General features: G+C 41.5%; 5 protein-coding genes across 5 annotated transcripts; 4 read left to right on the top strand and 1 right to left on the bottom strand.

Annotated features, from left to right (window-relative positions):
- The first annotated feature begins 45 nt into the window (after positions 1-45).
- LOC129591219 (monocarboxylate transporter 3-like) lies at positions 46-3,680 on the top strand. The gene is made up of 9 exons (XM_055486792.1): positions 46-1,042; positions 1,534-1,690; positions 1,860-2,003; positions 2,079-2,516; positions 2,583-2,748; positions 2,829-2,944; positions 3,035-3,160; positions 3,225-3,259; positions 3,322-3,680. The coding sequence occupies exons 1-9, from the start codon at positions 839-841 to the stop codon at positions 3,445-3,447; spliced, it is 1,512 nt and encodes a 503-aa protein (XP_055342767.1). The 5' UTR covers positions 46-838; the 3' UTR covers positions 3,448-3,680.
- A 596-nt stretch (positions 3,681-4,276) lies between these two features.
- LOC129591217 (cysteine protease ATG4D-like) lies at positions 4,277-8,369 on the top strand. Its single transcript, XM_055486791.1, is given in 12 exon segments — positions 4,277-4,477; positions 4,575-5,025; positions 5,476-5,835; positions 5,896-5,985; positions 6,057-6,195; positions 6,279-6,328; positions 6,398-6,587; positions 6,915-6,991; positions 7,048-7,334; positions 7,408-7,444; positions 7,447-7,526; positions 7,769-8,369. Coding segments are annotated over 11 exon segments (1,959 nt in total). The 5' UTR covers positions 4,277-4,477; positions 4,575-4,595; the 3' UTR covers positions 7,988-8,369.
- A 252-nt stretch (positions 8,370-8,621) lies between these two features.
- Positions 8,622-11,365, top strand: LOC129591220 (uncharacterized). The gene is made up of 9 exons (XM_055486793.1): positions 8,622-9,136; positions 9,280-9,345; positions 9,452-9,526; positions 9,657-9,750; positions 9,816-9,988; positions 10,167-10,329; positions 10,393-10,568; positions 10,646-10,748; positions 10,817-11,365. The coding sequence occupies exons 1-9, from the start codon at positions 8,984-8,986 to the stop codon at positions 11,128-11,130; spliced, it is 1,317 nt and encodes a 438-aa protein (XP_055342768.1). The 5' UTR covers positions 8,622-8,983; the 3' UTR covers positions 11,131-11,365.
- A 3,686-nt stretch (positions 11,366-15,051) lies between these two features.
- Positions 15,052-20,184, bottom strand: LOC129591378 (stress-70 protein, mitochondrial-like). Its single transcript, XM_055487015.1, is given in 14 exon segments — positions 15,052-15,428; positions 15,505-15,747; positions 15,965-16,060; positions 16,680-16,867; positions 16,946-16,988; positions 16,990-17,064; positions 17,310-17,642; positions 17,862-18,164; positions 18,252-18,414; positions 18,566-18,746; positions 18,923-19,047; positions 19,109-19,390; positions 19,818-19,873; positions 19,988-20,184. Coding segments are annotated over 14 exon segments (2,496 nt in total). The 5' UTR covers positions 20,030-20,184; the 3' UTR covers positions 15,052-15,062.
- Positions 20,185-20,513: 329 nt separating this feature from the next.
- LOC129591414 (MOXD1 homolog 2-like) lies at positions 20,514-21,826 on the top strand. The gene is made up of 3 exons (XM_055487050.1): positions 20,514-20,519; positions 20,616-21,031; positions 21,331-21,826. The coding sequence occupies exons 1-3, from the start codon at positions 20,514-20,516 to the stop codon at positions 21,698-21,700; spliced, it is 792 nt and encodes a 263-aa protein (XP_055343025.1). The 3' UTR covers positions 21,701-21,826.
- The last annotated feature ends 163 nt before the right edge of the window (positions 21,827-21,989 follow it).

The raw sequence follows: 21,989 nt of genomic DNA, 5'->3' as shown, positions 1-21,989 counted from the left end.
TTCCGGTCAAGGCGATCATTGGCCGAAAATCTTGACGGCTGCCGTCCCCTTCGGTGGAGCTAAAAGCCGACCGAACTCGACTGTCTCTACTCTCGAGTCTCGACAGCCTGCCTGCCAAAAGCACGCAGACGCTATTGTGTGCAATATGCGCGGCATTTTTTGCAATTAGTGCGTAAAATTTTATGTCCCGAGAATTTCTAAACATAAATTGTTTTTATTTACGAATGTGCGATTAGTTTTGTATGGAGATAAGTTTTCAGCATTGACTGTACTCGTTAAAACGCTTCGATGCGTAACGGCATAGCAGCATTGATTTTTAGCATCGCGCTGTTTAGGCAGCACTGCGCGGCGCTCTTGATTTTGCATTTGGAGAAGAAACCAGACTTAAGGATTATTGCGGGGGATTTAAAATTAACTCGTAACTTTGAAACATTACAGGCTACTCTCAGCTGATCAGCTCGATACTTCGCAGTTTGCCAATCATACTGTACATTGCTGCCTGGATATCGGACTTTGCATGCCTTCCAGTGTCAGTCTGCCGATGGTTTGTCGATGAATAATCAACGGTTTTATATGGTGCTGTTTACACTGCGCGAGCGCTGGCGGTACTTCCTCGAACAAATACTGCAATCATGCTAGCAATTGAAATGGCGCTGTAAAATGCCGTGCTGATGAAATGCTAACGATTCTACCGGCATCACTGGTGTTTGGGTTTGTTTGTTTAATTGTTGTGGGTAATTGTCGGGAATCCTGTTGATTTCGACACCGTTTGATTTTGCTATCTGCTCGCATTGAAGCGGTTTGCTGCGCTCAAATAATATCAGTGAACGTCAACAATATGGATAACAAACATCCTGATAAGACTTCACAGGCGGTGCCTGTGAGATCAGTGAATAATGCTATCGAAGATGAAGAAGTGAAGCATGTCTACGGGGATAAAGAAGCTGTTGTTGCGGAAACTGCAGCAGAAGATATCCTCATCACGCCTGGGCAAGAACCCGTACTTTTAGAGCCTGAAGCGCCGGATGGTGGCTACGGCTGGGTGAGTCGGCGTCTCGGCGACGTTCGAAGTGTAATGTCTCACTGTGATTTGTTTGTTTATGTTTTTACTGCCGGATTGAATTTTGACTGTGCTCGATATTCTTGATTTCGTGAATTTCGGTTTACTTTAAATATCATAGGAGCAAAATTTTAAAATTTATTATTTCGCGTCATCATTAGCGCAATAATTAGTATTGGTATTCACTATTCAGTACCTTGTACATTAGTGACTTGAATTTGGTGTTTGATTTGCAGAATTTTCAGTTCTCCAGTTCAGAATTTTCAGTTCTCCAGTTGTTTGGTGTTTTGTTTCGTTTGATTTTTTTTAAACGACACTGCCGATTGGGTTCCCCTAATTTAATTTTTTTAACGGCGGCAGTTGTTTCTTGAATTATTAGATTTATAATTGTCTTCTTATGTATTAATTTTCTTTGATATTAATTTTGCTATTCCACAATTTGAAATACAGTTTAATGTGGTTCATGTTTGCAGGTTATTATTTTTGCGGTATTCATGATCCATTTGATAGTGGATGGAGTTTCGTATTCTTTTGGAGTTTTGTTTCCGCAGCTGCTTGATTTATTCGGTGGTACAAAAAGCGATACTTCCTGGACAATATCGATTTTGATCGGCACTACGTACGGCTGCGGTATGTGGAGCCGGAATACTGGACAGCTCCATAGAATTTTATAATTAAATGCATAATCTGGAAATCACCATCGTGTGCTACTCCACCTAGCTTTTCGTTCTTTTTTTCAAGACACGAAATACTTTGAGCCAAAGCTGATGTCTGTACAGATATGTTCATCCTTTTTCAGGACCTTTGCCAAGTTTTCTAGCTATTCGTCTGGGACGAAGGACTGTTGCCTTTATCGGCGCCTTGATTGCGTTTTGTGGAGCTTTGTTGAGCTGTTTTGCTACTGCAACATGGCATTTAACTTTAACGTTTGGATTTATTACGGGTGCGCAAGTTGGATCCCTAGTATGGTTTTATGGTAATTTGGAAACTGCGATTTGAATATTTTGTTTTGTTTCAGGTCTTGGCTTCGGATTTCTATACTTACCGGCTGTTGTCAGCGTCGCCACCTGGTTCAAAAAACGTCGAGCCTTGGCAGTAGGAATTGCAGTTTGTGGTACCGGCTTTGGTACCATTGTGATGGCTCCGTTGTCAAATTATTTATTGGAAGAATACTCACTTTGGGGCTGTTTATTGTTATATGCCGGTATTATCTTGAACTGTTGTATTTTTGCGGCCTTGCTGCGACCGACGCCAGGCGAAGTAATTGCTGCAAAGCGAGGTGCGAGAAAGAGCAAGCCAGTGGCGGTGGAACAGAAAGAACTTGATAATCTATTGCACCAGAATAATTCAGCAAATGCTCAAACAAATCGGCGTCGAAACCGGATCGCGCAAATGTTGGATATGGATTTAATGAGACAGTGGAGATTTTGGGTTTACTGTCTGACAGCTTTCTTTGGTGGGTACTTCTGCTGCTTGCTCAATAGGGTTACGTAAACAGTACATGTACAAGTGGTGTTTCCAGGGGGAATCAGTAGTTACATACCTTACACATACTTGCCGCATCGAGCGGAAGTGGAGGCTGAAATCCTGAAGCACGACGCGGCAAAGCTGATTTCCTATATTGGATTCGCAAATCTCGTTGGCCGTTTGACATCCAGTGCCATTTCCGATCGGCCTTTCGTAAACAGGTTCGCAAAAGCAGCAGAGCTAATCTGAATAATTTGATTGAAGTGGTTCCGTCTGATTACTCAGTACTGTTTTTCTGTAGGATGATTCTGTACAGTGTATTCTGCCTTATTGCCGGAGCTGCAACATCATTGTCTGTTTTATGTAACACGTATTATTTATTCGTGTTTTATTCCATCGTATATGGATTCTCCGGCGGTAAGTAGTTGTTGAGAACTGCAAACTGTGACGTCTGTTCTCTTACTTCTGTACAATTATTTTGCCTTAACGGTATTTGTTGTCTTTTAGGATTTATTATTGCGTTGCAGTCCGTTGTGTTGACCGATATCGTCGGTTTAGAAAAACTCACCGCTGCCTTTGGTATATTGTTATTTATTGAGGGAGCCGCAGTTTTTGTAGGGCCTCCAATGGCTGGTAAGTGACATATTGTAGCTGCCATTGGTTATACAAAGTTATAGCTGTTTACTTTTCTCTACAGGTTCTATTACCGATGCTCATGGAGGGAATTATACGGTAACACGTTTGTTGTTAATTTTGTTGTCAGTAATATGATTGACGTATGCCATTGTATGCAGGTTGCTTTCATTGTTTTTGGAATTCTCATGGCTATGGCAGGCCTTAGCCTCCTAGTGATACCCGTTACGAATGCAATTACCGGTAACCGCAAAACCCGGACCCCAACAAGCAGTATCACAGCTTGACATGACGGTTGTACTTGCTCGGCTACAGAGTGTTATTATTTATTGCGTGAATCTGTGGACGAGAACTGTATTGCTCAGTGTTTCTAAATGTGCCACGATCTTGAACTTGTTTTATATTTTGTTTTACTTTTACCTTTACTGTTGAGTTCCTAAGGACTTCGTGTGGTTTGCATTTGGGATAGTATTAAGAAAGTCTGGTCAGATAACTCGAATTATAAAATCTTTGTTCTTGACCGACGTTTTTGCCGCTTATGGTTTTGGGTTTTGATCATATTTTATTTGCGTCTCATAATGAATTACTTCGTTGCTGGTAGTTTGTTTGCTGTGCCAATATGGAAGAATTTATTAAAACTGTTACCAACTAAATTTCGGAGTTCTGACCGAACAAAGGTTGGTAAAGCACCTGCGATAAGATTTACGAATATGACATAAGACATAAGAAGTTTTCGTATAACAAACATTTCGTGTCAGATCTACAGACATGGTGTAACAAATGCCCCTCTACATGCCAGGAAAGCTTTTTAGCTACGAAAAATACGTGCGCCAGCTATCTGTTGCGAACTTAGCAGCCCTTGCAGGTTCGGTTTAAGAGCCTTCTGTTTCATTCAATCTATGCAAACTATACCTTAAAAAATGCAGAAAAACTTTTTTTATGGAAAACAGAAATTTTGCAAGCAAAAAGTTTTCGGAGAAAGGACGAGATATCACGATCAGTTAACATACTGCTCTATGGGGCAGTTTGACATAAACTGGTCTGCAGTGGGCGTCCAGTGTTAACAATGCGCTGTACGATACAGCTGTACTTATTTGCATGACGATCAGCTGTTGCATTACAAACTAACCATAAACTGTAGTGCAGTGAATCTGCTCTCTTTTTCTTTTAATTTAATTTTTCAGATCGAAATGGTTTCATCGGCTATGTGTTTATATTTCGTTGCACCCCATTCCTGTACTATGCTACCGCAGGTGCCTGAAAATGTATTCTGTTGGAAAAATCAGGAAAGGCTAATGCACAACTCGCATTGACAAGGTATCTTATCAGTTTTCGAAGTTCTTGAGCTTGTCATGATAATATTGATGATAATTTGACCAGTTTATGTCGTGATACTTCATCTTGCTTCATGCAGCTTGCGTCACTGACCGCGATAATGGATAACACTTTGGGAGAAAAGAGGGATTCGCAGGACTGGCAGGAAATTCACTTGGATGATGTTGCAAACACGCAATCTCCACGAGCGCGCATTGACACAAACGCGTCCACCAACCTTAGTCAGATGGAGTCCTCGTGGGAGGATGTGCATCCGGGAAGTGTCCCCGTTCTTCCCCATTCGCGTACATCCAGCACTGGGTCATACTCCAGAAATACCAAAAGTAAAAAGTCTTCCGATCTCAAGTCAAGACTTGTGCGCTTTTTGCGACCACATAGTCGCCGCTCCTTGGAACTGCACAGAACGCAAGAAATCTTAATGGAGAAAAATGAAGTGTACCAACAAACTGTGGGCCGTGATGGGAGATCTTTTAATGGTTCGCTTGATCCGGCCTCGGTTGCGGATTTAACCGCTGCAACGGAATCTGCAGGTAAGCTGCGCCGAGTGCGAGCTCTGGAAGCGTTGATTGTTATTGTCGCTCTTGCAGCGTTAACCATTCGGGATAGTTATATTGTTTTTAGGACTTCTTTCCTTTGGCATTCACTGAACTACCGCGCATCCATATTGTTTTGTAATTTTAAATTAGGTACACAACTTGTAATGGAAGCGGGTAAGAGCGCATCCTTATTTAGAAATGCCAAAACTTTTAATTATTGATAATAATGATAATACATGCACGAATGCACAATCATCCGTGACTTGTTTATTTTCTTAAGCATTTTTATTCTTTTACTCTCACTTTCACTACATTATTTATTCTTCCAGTAGGTCTGATTACTTAGCTTGGTGTTGGTGTCATTGCTAAACTAGCAGGGGATTATTTAAATGTGACATAAGACAATAGAAATGAATACTTACCTGTTTCGACTGTTGTTTGCAGTTGCTAATCACGAAAACCGTTTAAGCACAACCGTGGAATCCGAGGAAAATGTAACTGCGCTGCCTAGACATTTGCGCATAGCACGAACACGACTTAGCGTCTCGGAGAGTGATTCCCGCACTGCACGAACGCAGTTCTCAAAAGGACGAAGTTTGTCAACAGTTGGTGATTCGCCCATTGTCAAGTCTGTGCCGCCATATCATTATCGAAATACGGAAAATCAGAGGAGGACGCGGCGGAACGTGTCAAAACAGAATCGTACCATTGGAATTGTGGGTGGCGAGGATTTTATCATGAATCCAACCAGCGGCGACAAACTGGTTGACTACATTAATTCCGCTTGGAACAATGTTAAATACGGTATTTCGGATCTGCCTAATTTTTTAACAGAGAGTTTAAATTTAATGTGTTGATCAAAAGGTTGGAACGTAAAACCTAAAGTTCATCTCAGTTTGAAATCTTCCATTTGGATTTTTGGAGAGATCTATACAGCCGGGAATAATCCACACAGTAAGGAGTTTAAGAAAGGCCAAATTTGATGCACCGTACACACCATAATTTTGCGAATGCTAAAATTTTAGGCGAAGAAAAAGCGGCTGTTTACAAAAGCTTTGTAAAGGATTTTAAAACTCGATTGTGGTTCACCTATCGGCGAGATTTCTCTGCTCTTGCCGGCACTACACTAACAAGTGATTGTGGTTGGGGCTGTATGCTACGAAGGTACTTACACATACAGTGCAACATTTATATACTTATATTTCCGGTTGATGTGACCAGGAGAGTCTATGTTAATTCGTTTTTAGTGGTCAAATGATGTTATCAGAAGCCCTTGTTCTTCATTTCCTGAAACGCGGTAACAGCTGGATACTGCGATTTTGTCTGTTGGTGTTTTAGTATTTTCTAAACATCTCTTCGTGTCCAGATTGGCGTTGGGATAAGGAATGCAATACAAGGGATCAAGAAGTATATCACCGACAAATTGTAAAATGGTGTGGTGATTCTTCCTCCCATGACCAGTTATTTGGGCTACATAAATTAGTGGCTGTTGGTCAGAAGTGCGGCAAACGGGCTGGCGACTGGTATGGACCGGGGAGTGTCGCCCACATTGTACAGTAAGAAAACACCATATGGGATACATCTGCACAGTCTAAGCTGTATTCTGTAATGTTTATTTAAAGTGAATATTTGATATACTACCGTTACTTTGTTTTTCCGTATTTTTGGATGTATTCTTTTCGATAGCAGTTTGATGGTTCAATAATTTTTTCTGTAATTCATAATGTGATCGATAGCTGTCCGCGCTTAGTTTGGCAAAACGATAATCCATCAAACATTTATAATTATGAGTGAACTTTGTAATGGAATTCGGTTAGTATTGGCTTGTTTGTCATGATAACCAGTTGTCATGAGTATAACAATGGCTTTGTTGCTTTATACAGAAAAGCGATGACGAGCGCAAGAGAAACCAACCCGCTTTTAAAGGATATTCAAGTGTACGTGGCACAAGATTGCACGAGTGAGGACCAGATTTTAACTTTGTGCATTTCATTTGGTAATATGCGATGGTGTTAGTTTTTAAGGGAGATATAAGGGACATACAAGCGAAGGGTTTGTCAACCGGGACAGAGTTGGCTTTGATAATACTGGTTCCTGTGCGTCTCGGTGGAGGTCGCATCAACCCGGTTTATCTTCCTTGTTTACGGAATCTTCTGACGATTAAATACTCGATTGGAATTATCGGTGGGCGACCGCGACACAGTCTGTACTTCGTTGGCTGGCAGGACAATAGCGTTATTTATTTGGATCCGCATTTTTGTCAGGATACAGTAGACGTTTCAGAGAGAAACTTTAAACTTGATGTGAGTATAGATTTGTTCTTATTGTCAATGCTGTGCTGCCACTCTCAACTTTGTATTCTGTTTGCTCTGATAGAGCTATCATTGTTCCTCTCCTCGAAAACTGGCGATGAAAATATGGACCCTTCGTGCACGCTAGGATTTTATTGCCGGGATCGTGACGAATATGAGGATTTTATCCGAACTGTCTCCGAAGTATGAACAGATAAAACTGCTAAGTCGTTCCGTAATTCTACAGATATCTCACCGTTGAATCTTAAGTTGCAAAATTATTATTTTCTCTTAAGATTATTATTGTAGATTATTGTTCTGTTTTGCCCCTCATTCAAAGAATATTTACAAGCGTTTTGTTAAATTGTTATAGCTATGAACAAGTTATTTTTACGTGTTTTGTTAAGTTGGACATTTTTAAAGGTTGATTTTCTATTTGTCTGTAGGTTCAAACCCTGTATTGTAAAGATTTTCCAATGTTTACGTTTTCGGATGGTCGTATTTCTGACTACGACCGGCAGGGTTTGGATCTCAAATCTTTTGAAGCGGACGCAGTTGTGCAGTCTTCCGTTATCCCTTTTAAAACTCCCGAAACCGTTCCGAGTACTAGTTCTTCTTCCAAGGTTAAAGAAATTGAGGAATCGGTAGAGTTTGTCGTGTTATAAGCTTCACCTGTCAGTTTTCGTTTTCCTTCTTTGCATTTATGACGTGGCCTTACTTACTGTAAGTACAGTATTCTCGGCCGAACAACGGAGATAATGCTTTAAGTTGTGATAGTTGCACATTGGCTGTGTACAAATATAGATACTCGTATTTATACTGTATGTGCCATCGAGCACAATTTCATGTGTACTACTTACTCTTATGGTTCTGATGCCGGAATTGATTATGCTGGGGCTTAATCCTGTTCTTCCACTTCTGAATTCTCAAATTTTGTATTTTAATAACCAGTAGTGCGATGTCTGATTTGTCAGTATTTGCTGTTGTGGCTTTTAGATTTGTAACAGTTATTTTTTGTGATACTATGTATATAAATTTTTTATGAGATTTGAACTCCGCCTTAGAACTTGGGATGGAGTTTTTGGCGGGCATGCTTTACATGCACTTACATATATTATTTTAGAAGTAGTGATTTGCTTCCTCGAAAAGATTGCCGACTTTGGCGTGCCCAGTTTGTAATCCTCAGGATTTATTGTATTGAGTTGCGCTAAAAGATGACCATATGCCAGTTGCCAACAGTATTGTTGGCATATGGAAATAAAAAACAACAGTTTTTCTTTTTGGAAACCCGGATACGAGTGTCGTATGCAAATCCTGATGTCGTTTTGGAGAAGTTATAATTAACTAATGGTAAGTGTAATAAGTACAATCATGGCCAATTAATTTTTTCATCCGCAAGTGGTAATAGCCACTGGCTCTATGCTTTGTACTTGTACAGTACTATAGTGGTGTTTGGAGATAATGATCAAGATAGCTACGACATATCTATCCTATCGCTATCAGCACGCACTTCATAAGTAACCGATTCCAAAAGCATCTGTAGCTTCAGTCATCGAACTGCACTATCATCATTCGATTTTGTTGCGTTTTGTTTTCCTTCGCGCCAGTTTTTTGTTGTTGAAAAGTTTGTTTATTTTCCGGCGTTTTTTATATTTACCAACATGATTCCCAGCACTTTCATTCTGGCATCTCTGTTTTTCTGTTACTTCGGGTTTGAGCGTGTTGGAGGGACGGGTGTGTTTCTTGTCGATATGAGTCGTTTGGCTGACGACTGGACACCAGCGGCCCTGTGCCGTGCTGACTGTTTGGATACTGTGAGTGCTGATAATCGGAGCAATAATTTGATTTTGGAGTTTCATGTGCTGAATAAAGGTCATCTGGCAAGGAAGCCAAAGGAAATTTATTCCCTGTTTGTGATACTGGCCGCACAAATTGCAGAAATTGCTTTTGCTTACAGCTAGGCAAGATATTTGGAACAACCACTGTGCAGGGCTGCATCGGACCATTCCAGGAATGCGGAAGTGTAAGTGAGAAGTGACATCTGTAAAAAGAAGCGACAGTGTACTCAGTTTTGTGCGCTTTGTATGATATAAGTTGGGGCGCTGTAACGTGCTGTTTGTATTTTGCAGTGTTGGGATGAATGCGCTTGCGCTCATTTCAATCCTTTGCCCAGATGGCCAGTGTGCTTTTCGGACGATGACTGCGTAAGTTAGCGACATGGTACCTATCCAGTATCTACACAGTGCGCTGTAGTTAACAGGATTTTGCTGCTCGTGCTGTCATTTCCTACGTAACTGTTTAAACTGCTAATTTGATCTGTTGATATGGATGCAGTATGCGGGATGTCGTCGGGCTCGCTCGTTCGTCGGTCAGAGTGGGAAACATCGCCCCAACAACGGAGGCATTGAACAGGGAAAAAGCGGGCAAGGTTCGCAAGGCGATAAGTAATATGAATAGGGAATCGGGTTGCTTCAACGGCTTCCAATCTTCCAGAATACATCCCCATCTGGCGTGTTATCTCCAGCGCGGTTTTGGACGGTTCTGTCGTTCGGATTAATACGACCGTGGTGGATCAGCATGGAAATAAGTACGCTGCGCCGCAGCCACATTTGATATTCAGTGTGTCTTTCAAAGACTCCAACGGGACTTGGATTCAGTTGTCACAGGTGAGAATGGATTGGTTCATGCCGGTATTAATTAATGTTAATATTGTTGAAAAGCTTAAATGCACTTTGGTTTTTCATTTTACTTCGCTTACTCAATAATTGTACGTATTGCCAGATTAATTCTGAAACATCCATTACAAATTGTTTTTATATGGAATACTCAATCTCTTTTATCCAGGAGGTGAATTTCCTTTACAACATCTCTCTGCCTGTTGCTTCGAAATGCCATGGAGGATGTGATTTACGAGTCGTGGTGGTGAACCGTTCGACTATAGTTGCGGATTCCGTTTTCAGGCTGAGGGCTCCGTTTAGACTGACCATTGTCCCCAGCGTAAACACATGTGCGAAATAAGCGATGCTGTTTCCGGTTTATTCAGTTGCGAAATTTTTGTTATCATTTGCAGCGAGCGATACCTCGGTATCCGCTCACTTTACGCTGGATGCCTCTAATCCATACGTTGATCTTTCCAACATGTCCGTGACGATCGCGTGGACATCCAGAGAAATCATTTCCTACGATAAGCCGTGGCTGGCGCAAGAGAACAGCGGCAGTGTTGCGGTATATCCCAAGGACAATCGGGTAAAAATACGAAAGAACGCAGAGGAGTACGGTTTTCAGTTTCCGGAACGCTCATCGATATCTGTTCTGTTTTCTAGATCTCCTTGCATCAGCTGAAATACAACGCCGTTTACAATGTTAAAATTACCGCTGACAGCGGTGATGCCCAGACCTCTGTATCCATAACGTTTCAGACACCAGGTAAAAACTACAATTTCGCAAAATTTGAAATAGCAGTTGAGTTAGTGATGCTTTCGGATTGCTTCTAGCGTGTGCTGATCCCGACGGGACATTGACGTATTGTAATGACGAGCAGACGGCCTTAGTTTCGATTCGGGCGAGCAGTCCAGTGTGGATCATCATCGTTGTGATTATTGTGGCGGTTTTTGTGTTGTGCGTGTGCTTTTTTGTTGTCGTGCTGATTTACCGAATGAGAGCCAGATGCACTCGCAAACCGGTCCGGAGAACCGAGAGCCAGCATCCACTGTATACGACGCAGTATTTATCCGTTTTCGGGAAAGTTAACGAATGCGCGCTCGATATCAACATGGACAAAGCATCTCTATCCTCGCTTCATATGTGATCCAGTTGGCTGGCTTTATGTTGGTTTGCCACTTTGCCGCTTAATTGTCAGCCTGTATTCCATAGTTTTTCCTTTTACCAGTATTGCCTCATGTGCAGCTAACACTATATCTGTGCAATAGATTCTTTTTTATTGCAATTTTCATGTTTATAATTGGTATTTGGTGGAATCGGCTGTATTTGAGCTTTTGACTTTTATAGATTAAAGCTTCTAAAACTACAAGACTGCGAGATACAATTAAATCAGCGACACAGGCACCGTGCATTCACCGGTGACCTACCGTCATCACGTAGAAATTTAATAGTTACATTTTCCACGCGTTAAATACGAGGGTTACTCGGAAAGTAATGATAATCAGTATCAGTTAATAATCATAAAATTATGCACGAATTATCATTACTTTCCGAGTAGCCCTCGTAATTAAAAAATTACAGACATATACAGGTGGGATGTATCATTGTGACCTAAAAAAGTATCCAGATCGCATTTCATTTTGTTTAGATTTTAAAACTAAAGGTCCAGGGACTTAAACGTGCTGGAGCATTAAGACAGCCCGGCGGCGTCCCCGCGATCGTTGTCTTGCACATCCCATTCATTCAAGCAAACAGATCGACAACCCTGAAATAATCATTGCTATGGGATTTATATTTATTGCCAAAAACATAAATAGCAATTTGCACGATGCTTTCGTTGATTGAATTAGCCTGACACTTGATGTATTCGTACGTACAGACGGTATAGTATTCGCCAGTGGAGCTTGATTGATGACAGGCTGGCTGGATGCTTGTGACTGCCCAGTTGATGCATCGAGACTTCCTGTGGATGGCAAATTCCGGCATGCCTGTAATTTGTAAATGCTTTCATTAAACTGCTAGCATTCAGTAGTAAACGGATTTAGCACAGAAACACTCTGCCATACGTTGTCCACAAAAATCCGTCACGTCGATTAGGTTTTTTCCTTGCCGCTGAATAAAAAAGGCACTGCTTCCACAAACGTCATTGACACATAGGGCAGTCGGAATTAAGGGGCATTTGAGTTTCGAGCATGCTTTCGGCGAACAAATACGCCGGCAGTCCTCTTCCCTCACAACTGTGCCGGCCACAAACGCCGCAACGAAGCAACCTGAAAAAATTAATACGTGCAAGCCATAAAACGGTCAGTGTTCCTTTAGGCTGGTTCCACCGTGTTAAAGTTTCACGGAGCTCTTTTGCTCGACTTTCCGGTAACAGTTTTCTATAATAGTTTTCTTACAGTTGACAATTTTCTTTCCGTTAACAATTAACAGTTTAACGGGTACAAGGTCATCATAAGAAACTGAAGGCTAACAACATCTTGCTATTAAATACGACAATGCATTTTCATTTTTCAATCTAATGGTATGGAAAGTTAGGAACGCTCGCGTTGTTAACGTACAATGTATGGTCACTATGGTGTCACAACATTTTACCACCTATAAATACGTGCGGTATAGTTGTTTTGACCATTCAGAGCGTAGATAAGCTCCGGATCGTGATAACACACGTTACCAGCCGTTATCTACTGCGCATAATGCACAAAAAACCTACCCAAGCGTTGGAAGATACCCGAATGTCTGAATCTGAGCATTGTACAAAGTATACATTGCGCCCGTAATATAATATTAGTGTGTAATAACGCATACCTACCAGTTACTAAATAATAAACAGAATTCCCCACTGATCGTTGTCCCGACAATGTCAATAACCTTTTCAACCACTATATTCGTAATGGACTAGCTGAAATTTGAATAAATACTTTTTATATTGCTCGTATGCAGTTAATATTCGGCTTTATACAGAATCTGATCCCGAGTTATAGATCACCAGATCGTTGTAAAACATGACAGGTAAACATTTATAAACTACAAGATCAACTGATTTTGTTTTTAATACAGTATGCGTTATGTACGTACTACCGCTTTGCCATCCCTGTATCTCCGTACAATGAGATAACAATAGCGAATATTTGAGAAACACTGTTAATTATTAGTAAGAAAGCTAAGAAACCTCAGAATTCTAAGAGATCGAGATCTAAGAAAGCTAAGAAATCGCATTTTTATTTTTATCTTGTCGCGCTTTTACACTTTTTCATGAATTGTTAGCGAAGCGAAGCCGAAGGGCGCGGTCTTTCTTTGTCGTTCCGCATTACTCCATGTATGTCTATAGAGGCCGATAGCAACAAGACGTTTTTTGGGGGCTACCTTGTTATCTTAAGGCGCAAAATATTCGCATATCCCCACTTCCGAGAGTGAAAAAACCATTAGCTTTGTTTTACTCTACGTTTTGAAAGGATTCTGTGAAAATTTAAAGCTGCAAAAGCGGCTCAGTGGAAGCTGAGATCATAGGTAACAAAGACGAGAGGCCGAAAACCTGCAAGAGATGTACAGTATTCATATGACCAGGTTACGGGGTCTACATCCGTACACAACCTTTGCGGCGCAAGTTTGTTATGCAATGCACACCTCGCAACGGTTGATCGCATCGGTCCCAGCCGTTAAGAAAACTACAAAATTTAAGAAAGAAGAAAATTTAAGAAACCTAAGAAAACCTAAGAAACCTAAGAATCCTAAGAAACCTAAAAAATCTAAGAAATATCGTATATGAAAGATTCAAAGAATACGAGGTATATCGATCACGCTGGTGGGATTGACTGCGATTAATTTTTGCACATGTTTCTTAAATTTTCAATACTTCGTACGTGCCGATGCCGCGGTCTGCCTCGGTTTTTCCGAACGGTCCGCGAAAAGACGAAGCATTTACCCAAATATGTCTGGGGGGCCCATGGCAGCAATTTGTTTTTTGGGGCTACTCCTTCCCTTTTGGGGCGTATCGATTCCGTAATAGCGTAAGAATTTTCGCGCCGTTGAAACGATTCTAACGCACTTGGCCGCGTCGAAATCCGTTCAGCCGTTCGCCCAAACATTGGCTACATTATCAATCGTGTATACGTGGTTACGGATGTAGATTACCAGTTTACGGAGGACTACATCCGTAACCATTTATCGACGTCGGCTTTTGTTGATCAATTTATTTTTTTGTTTGCATCGAGGCCGCTGGCCGAGGCGTGTCGTGTCATTTACGCACATGGGAACAACTTGTTCATGTATGTCTATGGAGGCCCATGGTAACAACTTTCCTTTCCGGTGCCCTTTGTTCCCCTCGAGGCGCATCGTCTCGGTAATAGCGTAACATCCACCGCGTCGTTGCAGCGGTTCTGGCGCACTTGACCGCGTTGAAATCGGCCTAACCGTGCCCATGGTAACAACTTCGTTGCAACCGCGTTGAAATCCCTTGCCCATGGTTCTCGAGGGCATCGTCTCGGTAATAGCTTAACATCCACCGCGTCGTTGCAACGGTTCTGGCGCACTTGACCGCGTTGAAATCGGCCTAACCGTTCTCCTAAACATAAGTTTTTTTACCTTATGCCGTCACGGTTGTTACGGATGTAGTTAATAACCAGTCTACGGAACTTACATCCGCACAAAATTTCGTCGCGTACACTACTTGAGCGCCCGGAATGAACCTACGTCGAAACTAAACTCAACATATAATAAAACTGAGAAACCCGCGGCAAAGTGGCAATTATTTAAAGTTGTTCGACCAGTGACCATCAAAGATTATTGTGTTAATGGTAAAAAGAATATTATGACAATCCCAGATGTTAGTTTTTAAGTGCCCAATATGGGAAAGAAAGTTGGTTTCATGAAATTCCAGTAACCGAAAATTGCTGCTCCGTTAAGTGCCCTTTTCATCTCCACTGCGCCAGCAGACCGACAAGAGTTTTTTGTTTCACTATGGAGTTCGTATTAACTGCAGTAACAATAATTATTCATCCATTGTTGGTGCACATCATTATGTAATCTCAACGACGTAAACGATCTTAGACGTACGAAACTCGTCATGGTCAAGTTTTATCACATTACAGCATCAAACTCAACGGATTCTGTTTTGACATCTCCTTCAGATATACAACGAGAGACAATAATATCATTTTCCAGAAATAAAATAAAATTTTTCTGCAATAACACACAAAACCCCACAAGAAGGTTTGTATGTTCAGCATCTGCAAATCGGCAGTCTAACAGACGTCGGTTTCTAATCAACGGGAATTCATGGATGCGAGCGCTGCGGGATTTCCAAATTCCCTGGACCAGTTCCGGCATCCGTTTTATGAAAGCCTGGTCGAAGACTCTCGCGTTTTCAACCCTAATCTCCAAGAGCATCGTTTCGTAGATTTCCACGAATGCCCTCCAGAGCAGCCCCCTTTCCAGACGTTGTTTCTGAAACCCAATGCGAATTCGAGATGTTAATACGCGCACTTTATTTTAACAGATAAACCTTAGCGCCAGCACGTACCTTTTTCGATTTCAGCATAAAAGCCAAATGCGGCGGACATTTTGCAGCTAGGAAGCTTTCGGTTTCTTCTAATATGCCCCGACCATGGAGCGCATCGTACGCTTCTCGCAGTGCGAGCCGTGAATCGTGCAAGCGATTGGAAGCAATCAAAAGCCTCTTTTTTTCGCTGTTCAGACTCTCTTCGTGTTTCCTGGCTATTCTCTTCCAGATTATCCAGAGGGGCATGCGACCGGCGGAGCGAGCCTGCACAAAATTATCGCCAACGCATTAATTTTTGAAAACATAACTGCACATTCTGATAAATTCAGAATTATCTAATATTCAAATCAATTTGAAATGCATTCAGTGCCAAAGTATCCGCAATAATTGCAAACTTGACCAAAATGGTTAGATATAAAAATATTGGTTAGATATATAAAATAAACATCACTATTATCAACTGGAAATATTTGCATTTAACCTGAAACTGCCCATCGGCTTGAACATCCGCATTCCGCCATGATAGTTTCTTCATTTCCCGGCTTTGCTGTTGACGGCCTGATCTTTCAACCGCCATCTGAAAACCAACCCAGAACTATTATCATAACATGCATCACTGATTCTGCACCACTGACTCTTAATATTTCACAACTTTTTGGCTAATACAAAAAACCCACAGCTGTCAAGCCACACCTTTTTATATGTCATTTCAAAGAGCTTTACAGAAGCCTGCTATAAAGTATTTGTAGCCGCCCGAATATTTTCTGAACTCTCGTGTTCTTTGTTGGCCAACTTTTCATGCAAATTTGCAATCTGCTCTCTGAGCTTTTGTGCTTGCAAAAAAACCCAGAACATTAGCGTACAATCAGCAAACAGAACTGTTTTTCGAAACAGCAAAAAAACCCTTAAAGTTGCCAGTATAACTTGTATATTAAGCACTTTCTAATTAATTTTATGGTACAAAGCAACTACAAACTGAATAGGCGAACTGATTGTAGGCACTATCTATCAGACCAAAAATAGCAGCCAAGAATCATGTATCATTGTTTAATCAAACGGTAATTCCGGGTTTTATCATTCAATAATGCCATATAATGTAATGTTTCTCCCAGGGCAGAAGATTCAACTGCGTTTACAGACATTCACCAGACTGAAGGTGATGTCTAACCAATACAATACTACTACGCCGTACGTACCTCATCAGCCGGAAGTTGATTCTTGAATTCATCAATTCGTGCTTCCGTATCGTGAACAATTGATTCCGCCTGATTAACCACTTCCACAACTTCTTTTCTCTTCTTATCCTCCTCAGCATACTGCTCGGCCTTCTTAATCATATTTTCAATTTCATCCTTACTCAGACCACCAGAAGACTGAATCACAACTGTAATGAAAATTTGATTCTCCATAATGCACAACAGATGTAAAACTAGACAATAAATGAACTTAATTCCTGTCATACTTTTCTGCTCCTTTCCGGTGCCCCTGTCTCGGGCGGATACGGTGCACAATACCGTTGGCATCGATTTCAAAAGTGACTTCGATTTGAGGAACGCCATGTGGAGCAGGGGGAATTCCAATCTACATTTAGATCATAGAAAAATCAGTGGTAATCTACCTTTATCTAAATTCCGCATAGCTATACGACTTCAATATGAAAATGTGTATTCCAATCAGACATAAAAAAGCAGCCAAGAAGAGGTGTCATCACCAACAATCAAACGGTAATTCCGGTATCATCATAATAATACACGTGCAATAACATTTGCAAGCGCTTACTAGAGAAAGTAAGCAGCAAAAAACGATATAACAATTAAATATCTTACCAACTGAAACTGTCCTAGCAGCTTGTTCCCAGCAGCCATGTCGCGTTCGCCCTGGAAAACCTTGATTTCCACCTGCGTCTGACCATCAGCCGCCGTGGAGAACACTTGAGATTTTTTGGTAGGAATTGTAGTATTCCGATTTATCAGTTTCGTCATCACACCTCCCAAAGTCTCGATGCCGAGCGAAAGTGGTGTGACATCCAGCAGTAAAATATCCGTCACTTCACCCGCCAACACACCTCCTTGAATAGCGGCACCGATAGCGACCGCTTCATCAGGATTTACGGATTTACTGGGAACTTTCTTGAATACATCCTGCACTGTAGATTGCACCTGTAAATAATAGTATTTCACCGGTTGCAACCACCAGGCAGACACGAAAAACTGAAGTGGGTAATTCAGTGATACACAATTTACCAAAGTTTCGGCCCCGAAATCGCAAAATTTTATTCAAATTCCTGAATTTGTCTTTGGACTACAGCATCTCCATTGTCAGCCATTATTATTATGTACTTAGAATCAAAAATCTAAACTAGCGATTATAAAGCTTACCTTCGGGACTCGTGTCATGCCGCCGACAAGAATCACTTCCCCAATGTCATTTACGCTGACTTCGGCATCTTTTAAGGCTTTCTGACACGGCTCGACTGTGCGCTTGATTAAAGGATCCACAATACTTTCAAACTTCGAACGCGTGAGTTTCATGTTGAGATGCTTTGGGCCGGCGGCGTCCATTGTCAAATACGGCAAATTGATATCCGTCTGCAGGGCGGAGGACAGTTCACATTTAGCCTTTTCGGCTGCTTCTCTTAGGCGCTGCATGGCCATGTTGTCCTTGGTGATGTCAACGCCTTGCTAGAACCGAAGCAATACAATGTTGAAAACGCAGCTGTAGAAGCAAGCACAGCTTGGTTGGTAACCGATACTAACAGCAGTACTCACATCACGTTTGAATTCTTTAACGATGAATTGCAAAAGGGCAGTATCAAAATCTTCGCCGCCAAGGAAAGTATCGCCGTTCGTCGATTTCACCTCAAAAACACCTTTCTGAATCTCCAGGATTGAAATGTCGAATGTTCCGCCTCCCAGATCATAAACGGCAATGCTGTGGAGAAGACCGGAATTAATTGCTAGATTAGAGTCAACAAAGCAAATACTTACCGTGACACAAGTTCATTCCGCCTTAAAACGAATGCAGTAAATACGCCATTTAATGAATAACTAATTTGACTTTTAATTTCATAATAATCACATACATCTGATCTTTGACTTTGTCCATTCCGAAAGCCAACGCAGCTGCGGTCGGTTCGTTAATAACTCGCAACACATTCAAACCGGCGATCTGACCGGCATCCTTTGTAGCTTGGCGCTGGGAGTCGTTGAAATATACAGGAACGGTGATTACGGCATTTTTAACCGAAGTGCCAAGGTAGCTCTCTGCAGAACCATTATGCGTAATAATATGAAGGAGCAAGGGAAACTCACGATTAAGTTACTCCTACAGAATCTCAGTTACGGTCTCCACACGCAAGACATTAATGTCCTTTCAGCTGACGAAAAATTGTACCATCACTGATAAGGCAGAAAGCAAGAAATGTATCGTCATAGTTTACCAGCTGTTTCCTTCATTTTCATTAGCACAAAGGCTCCAATCTGACTGGGCGAGTACATTTTCCCGTGCGCTTCGATCCATGCATCGCCGTTCGTGGCACGAACAATCTTAAAGGGGACATGTTTCCTATAAAGACAATCAGAGATCACGCATCCATTTGCAGAAAAGAAAAATTTCATCAGCATACATTTCTTTCTGAACTTCCGGATCATCGAATTTTCGTCCAATTAGACGCTTAGTGGCGTAGAAAGTATTGGCTGAATTCGTCACCGCTTGGCGCTTGGCCGGCATACCAACAAGTCTTTCGCCGGATGGTGTAAATGCCACCACGGATGGTGTCGTTCTGGATCCTTCGGCGTTCTCCAACACTTTTGGCTGTTTGCCCTCCATTATGGCCACGCAGGAGTTGGTCGTTCCCAAATCAATTCCCACGACGGCACCTTTGACAGGTCCGCTATCCTTGGTGGAGCTGAAAGCAGTGAAAACTATATGAAGACACATCAACAAACAAAAACCTGACGATTCATTTGGATACTGAATAAATAAAAAAATTAACTGAAACTTAGCCATCGTGCCACTATTTCAGTACAAACGGTTTAACCACACTGACGGTGTACAGGGTGGCAGCGTTGAACTGGAATTTAGAACTATAACGGTGCAATGCAACATCTTCAATATCAAAGCATCACATTCAAACCCCGCATAAATTTACATCTGTAATTTTAAAATTTCTTGGACTAGAGCTGCTGGGAAATATGAGCTAATTATGATGTTAAATTATCCATCTAACCGTCAACAATTGCCTTAGCACAATACAGATCGGCATCGCACTGCATGTGAAACGTTGTAAGCTGAAGGCGCTCCATTTTAGATACTCGATTTTAGAAATCACTTACGCAAAACGGCGTCCATTGCTGAAAACCCTCTCCAGGAAAGAGGGAACCTGAAGTTCCTGCAAATAACAGGCATGCAGTCATGTTTTTGCAAAAGCACAGCGCCACGCTAAGATAAATGGCCAGAGTACCGGTGCATTGCATCATGTTCGTGAAATTCAATGGCGACAAACCTGGAATAAAAACTTTGGCACAATTTTTGGAACTTTAAGCATTTCATGTGATAACAGATACTTATTGAGATACTGTAATTAAAAAAACAGTCAAGAAAAAACAACGCTGACTTAAAATACAGAAACTCAAAAATTACTATCATAACACAACACTCACTAACAGAGAACGAGAAATCTTTTGCTTCGTTTGCTGTTACTGCGTCGTGAAGGGACATCAAAAGTCTGGACCTGGACCAGTCTGCAAAATTTCGCTTACCTGTAGTAGTATGGGTTGGACGTACGCCACTTTACTGTATGCCAGGAGGCGATTTTGAAAAGCATTTTGTGGAATTACCAAAAGTGCTGCGCATTTTGCAACCCCTGTGGGTTTTGGTGTTTTTTTATTTTGTGTAAATTCAAACAATCCGTGCGCGCCATAGCTTAAAAAATGCAGAAAACATTTTAAGTTTGAAAACGAAAAGTTTATAAGTAAAAAGTTTTGAAAGAAAGTTTAAGAAATGATTATTTTACGATTTAACTTTAAGGGATGGAGGTCTATGAAGGCGGTTTGCCATAGACCCCTATAGGCCTATACTGAACGAAATTTCCTTTCAAATCTTTAATATTATTAATTTTATTTGAAGTTTAGCACTTTCCTGGCGGTGGAATTACATTAACCAGCGTTCAGCATACAACAAACAGTTACGGTATTCAAATACGCACACGACTGATTCGTGACGGAAAAGAGGTGAAAGTCATCAGCGAAGACTTTGCTCATACTTCCGCTTTCCAACCTTTCCGCGATATCGACCATGTGCAAATTCTCCCGGGTGACCGAATTCTTCTGGAATGCACATACAATACATCCCGAGTGCTTTCGGACACAGCCGGTGGATACGGCAGCAACAATGAAGCATACTCAGCAATATTCTCATATTATCCTCGAATTGCCGGCTTCCAGTTTTGTGGTTCAACACCGGAATTGCGACACATCCAAGCACTAAGAAATGTTGCCAGAGCGGGCACGAATACCGGTTCCGTGCCGACGCTAAGCCGTAGCGAAAGGTCAGCTTTAATAAATACATTTGTTATAAAAATTTCTAAAATGTAACTTTTTGTAAACGTTCCGCTAACTTTGGCCAACATTTTTGGTCTTTGTTAATTGTTAATAACAACCAAACTGCTAGCCAGCGTTACCTACCATAGGCGTATAGAAGAATCACGTGCTTATTTATGAACACCTCTTTGTTAACGCATAATTTGTGACCTTGTTGCTGTTATCGCGAATAATCATAAGCAACGTACGCATCATAATCATAATTAAAACCGATTTTTCCATAAAGTACAAATTTCCTTGATTGCAGTGCGCTACTGCAGCAGTATCCAACTCCGTCTAATACAGCAGACAACGCCCCGTATGGGTCACTAGCAATGGGAACATATGGCCCGAACACCGTTCCTGTTCTCGACCGGAATGTCGCCGCCCCCGTAAGCAGCAATCCCGATCAATGTGCGCAATCGCGAGCTCAGAACCTGTATCTGTATCATCGTCACGAGCCAGTCTGCGAGCTGGAGACACCAGAACTGTTCCGCGTTGACAGCATCGACATGCTACCGGTCCTGTCCGATCCACAATGCCCCAACGTTATGATTCAGCGTAATATCTCTTACGTCTGGCCACTGGAGTGCTACGATATAGTGAAGTCCAGAACAAGGAGATCTGCAGGAACGTGACCGTTACACAGACCGGCGCATCCGAACGAAACCTTAGCCAAACACCGACTATTTTGTTGGCCATAGTCAGTATCTTGTACAAATGCGTCATGCTGATTGCGTCCTGAGTTTCACAAAACTATGATTTTTCTTTCTTTAGAAATTATTCGACCGTTTTCGTTTGTTTATAGTCAAATTAAAGCATTAAGAAGTAGTACGAATGTTCGTGTTTGTACGGGTGATGAAAAGAGCCAGAATTCAATACTATTCATTACTCATAGGCATGGAAAAAAAGCGACAACGCAACGGT

The sequence above is a fragment of the Paramacrobiotus metropolitanus genome, unplaced genomic scaffold (genome assembly GCF_019649055.1).
Source record: "Paramacrobiotus metropolitanus isolate TYO unplaced genomic scaffold, Prichtersi_v1.0 Parri_scaffold0000045, whole genome shotgun sequence".
NCBI lineage: Eukaryota > Metazoa > Tardigrada > Eutardigrada > Parachela > Macrobiotidae > Paramacrobiotus > Paramacrobiotus metropolitanus.
Note: the sequence above shows the minus strand (reverse complement) of the source record. Positions and strands in the feature narration are given on the sequence as shown.

Bases quoted from the DNA above. Each gene is read 5' to 3' on its own strand.
- LOC129591219 (XM_055486792.1), top strand. From the start codon at position 839: ATGGATAACAAACATCCTGATAAGACTTCACAGGCGGTGCCTGTGAGA. The intron at 2,749-2,828 runs GTTCGCAAAAGC...GTTTTTCTGTAG, and splicing joins GATCGGCCTTTCGTAAACAG to GATGATTCTGTACAGTGTAT. The intron at 3,161-3,224 runs GTAAGTGACATA...TTTTCTCTACAG, and splicing joins TGTAGGGCCTCCAATGGCTG to GTTCTATTACCGATGCTCAT.
- LOC129591220 (XM_055486793.1), top strand. From the start codon at position 8,984: ATGATTCCCAGCACTTTCATTCTGGCATCTCTGTTTTTCTGTTACTTC. The intron at 9,751-9,815 runs GTTCGCAAGGCG...CCAATCTTCCAG, and splicing joins ACAGGGAAAAAGCGGGCAAG to AATACATCCCCATCTGGCGT. The intron at 9,989-10,166 runs GTGAGAATGGAT...TCTTTTATCCAG, and splicing joins CTTGGATTCAGTTGTCACAG to GAGGTGAATTTCCTTTACAA.
- LOC129591414 (XM_055487050.1), top strand. The intron at 21,032-21,330 runs GTCAGCTTTAAT...CCTTGATTGCAG, and splicing joins ACGCTAAGCCGTAGCGAAAG to TGCGCTACTGCAGCAGTATC.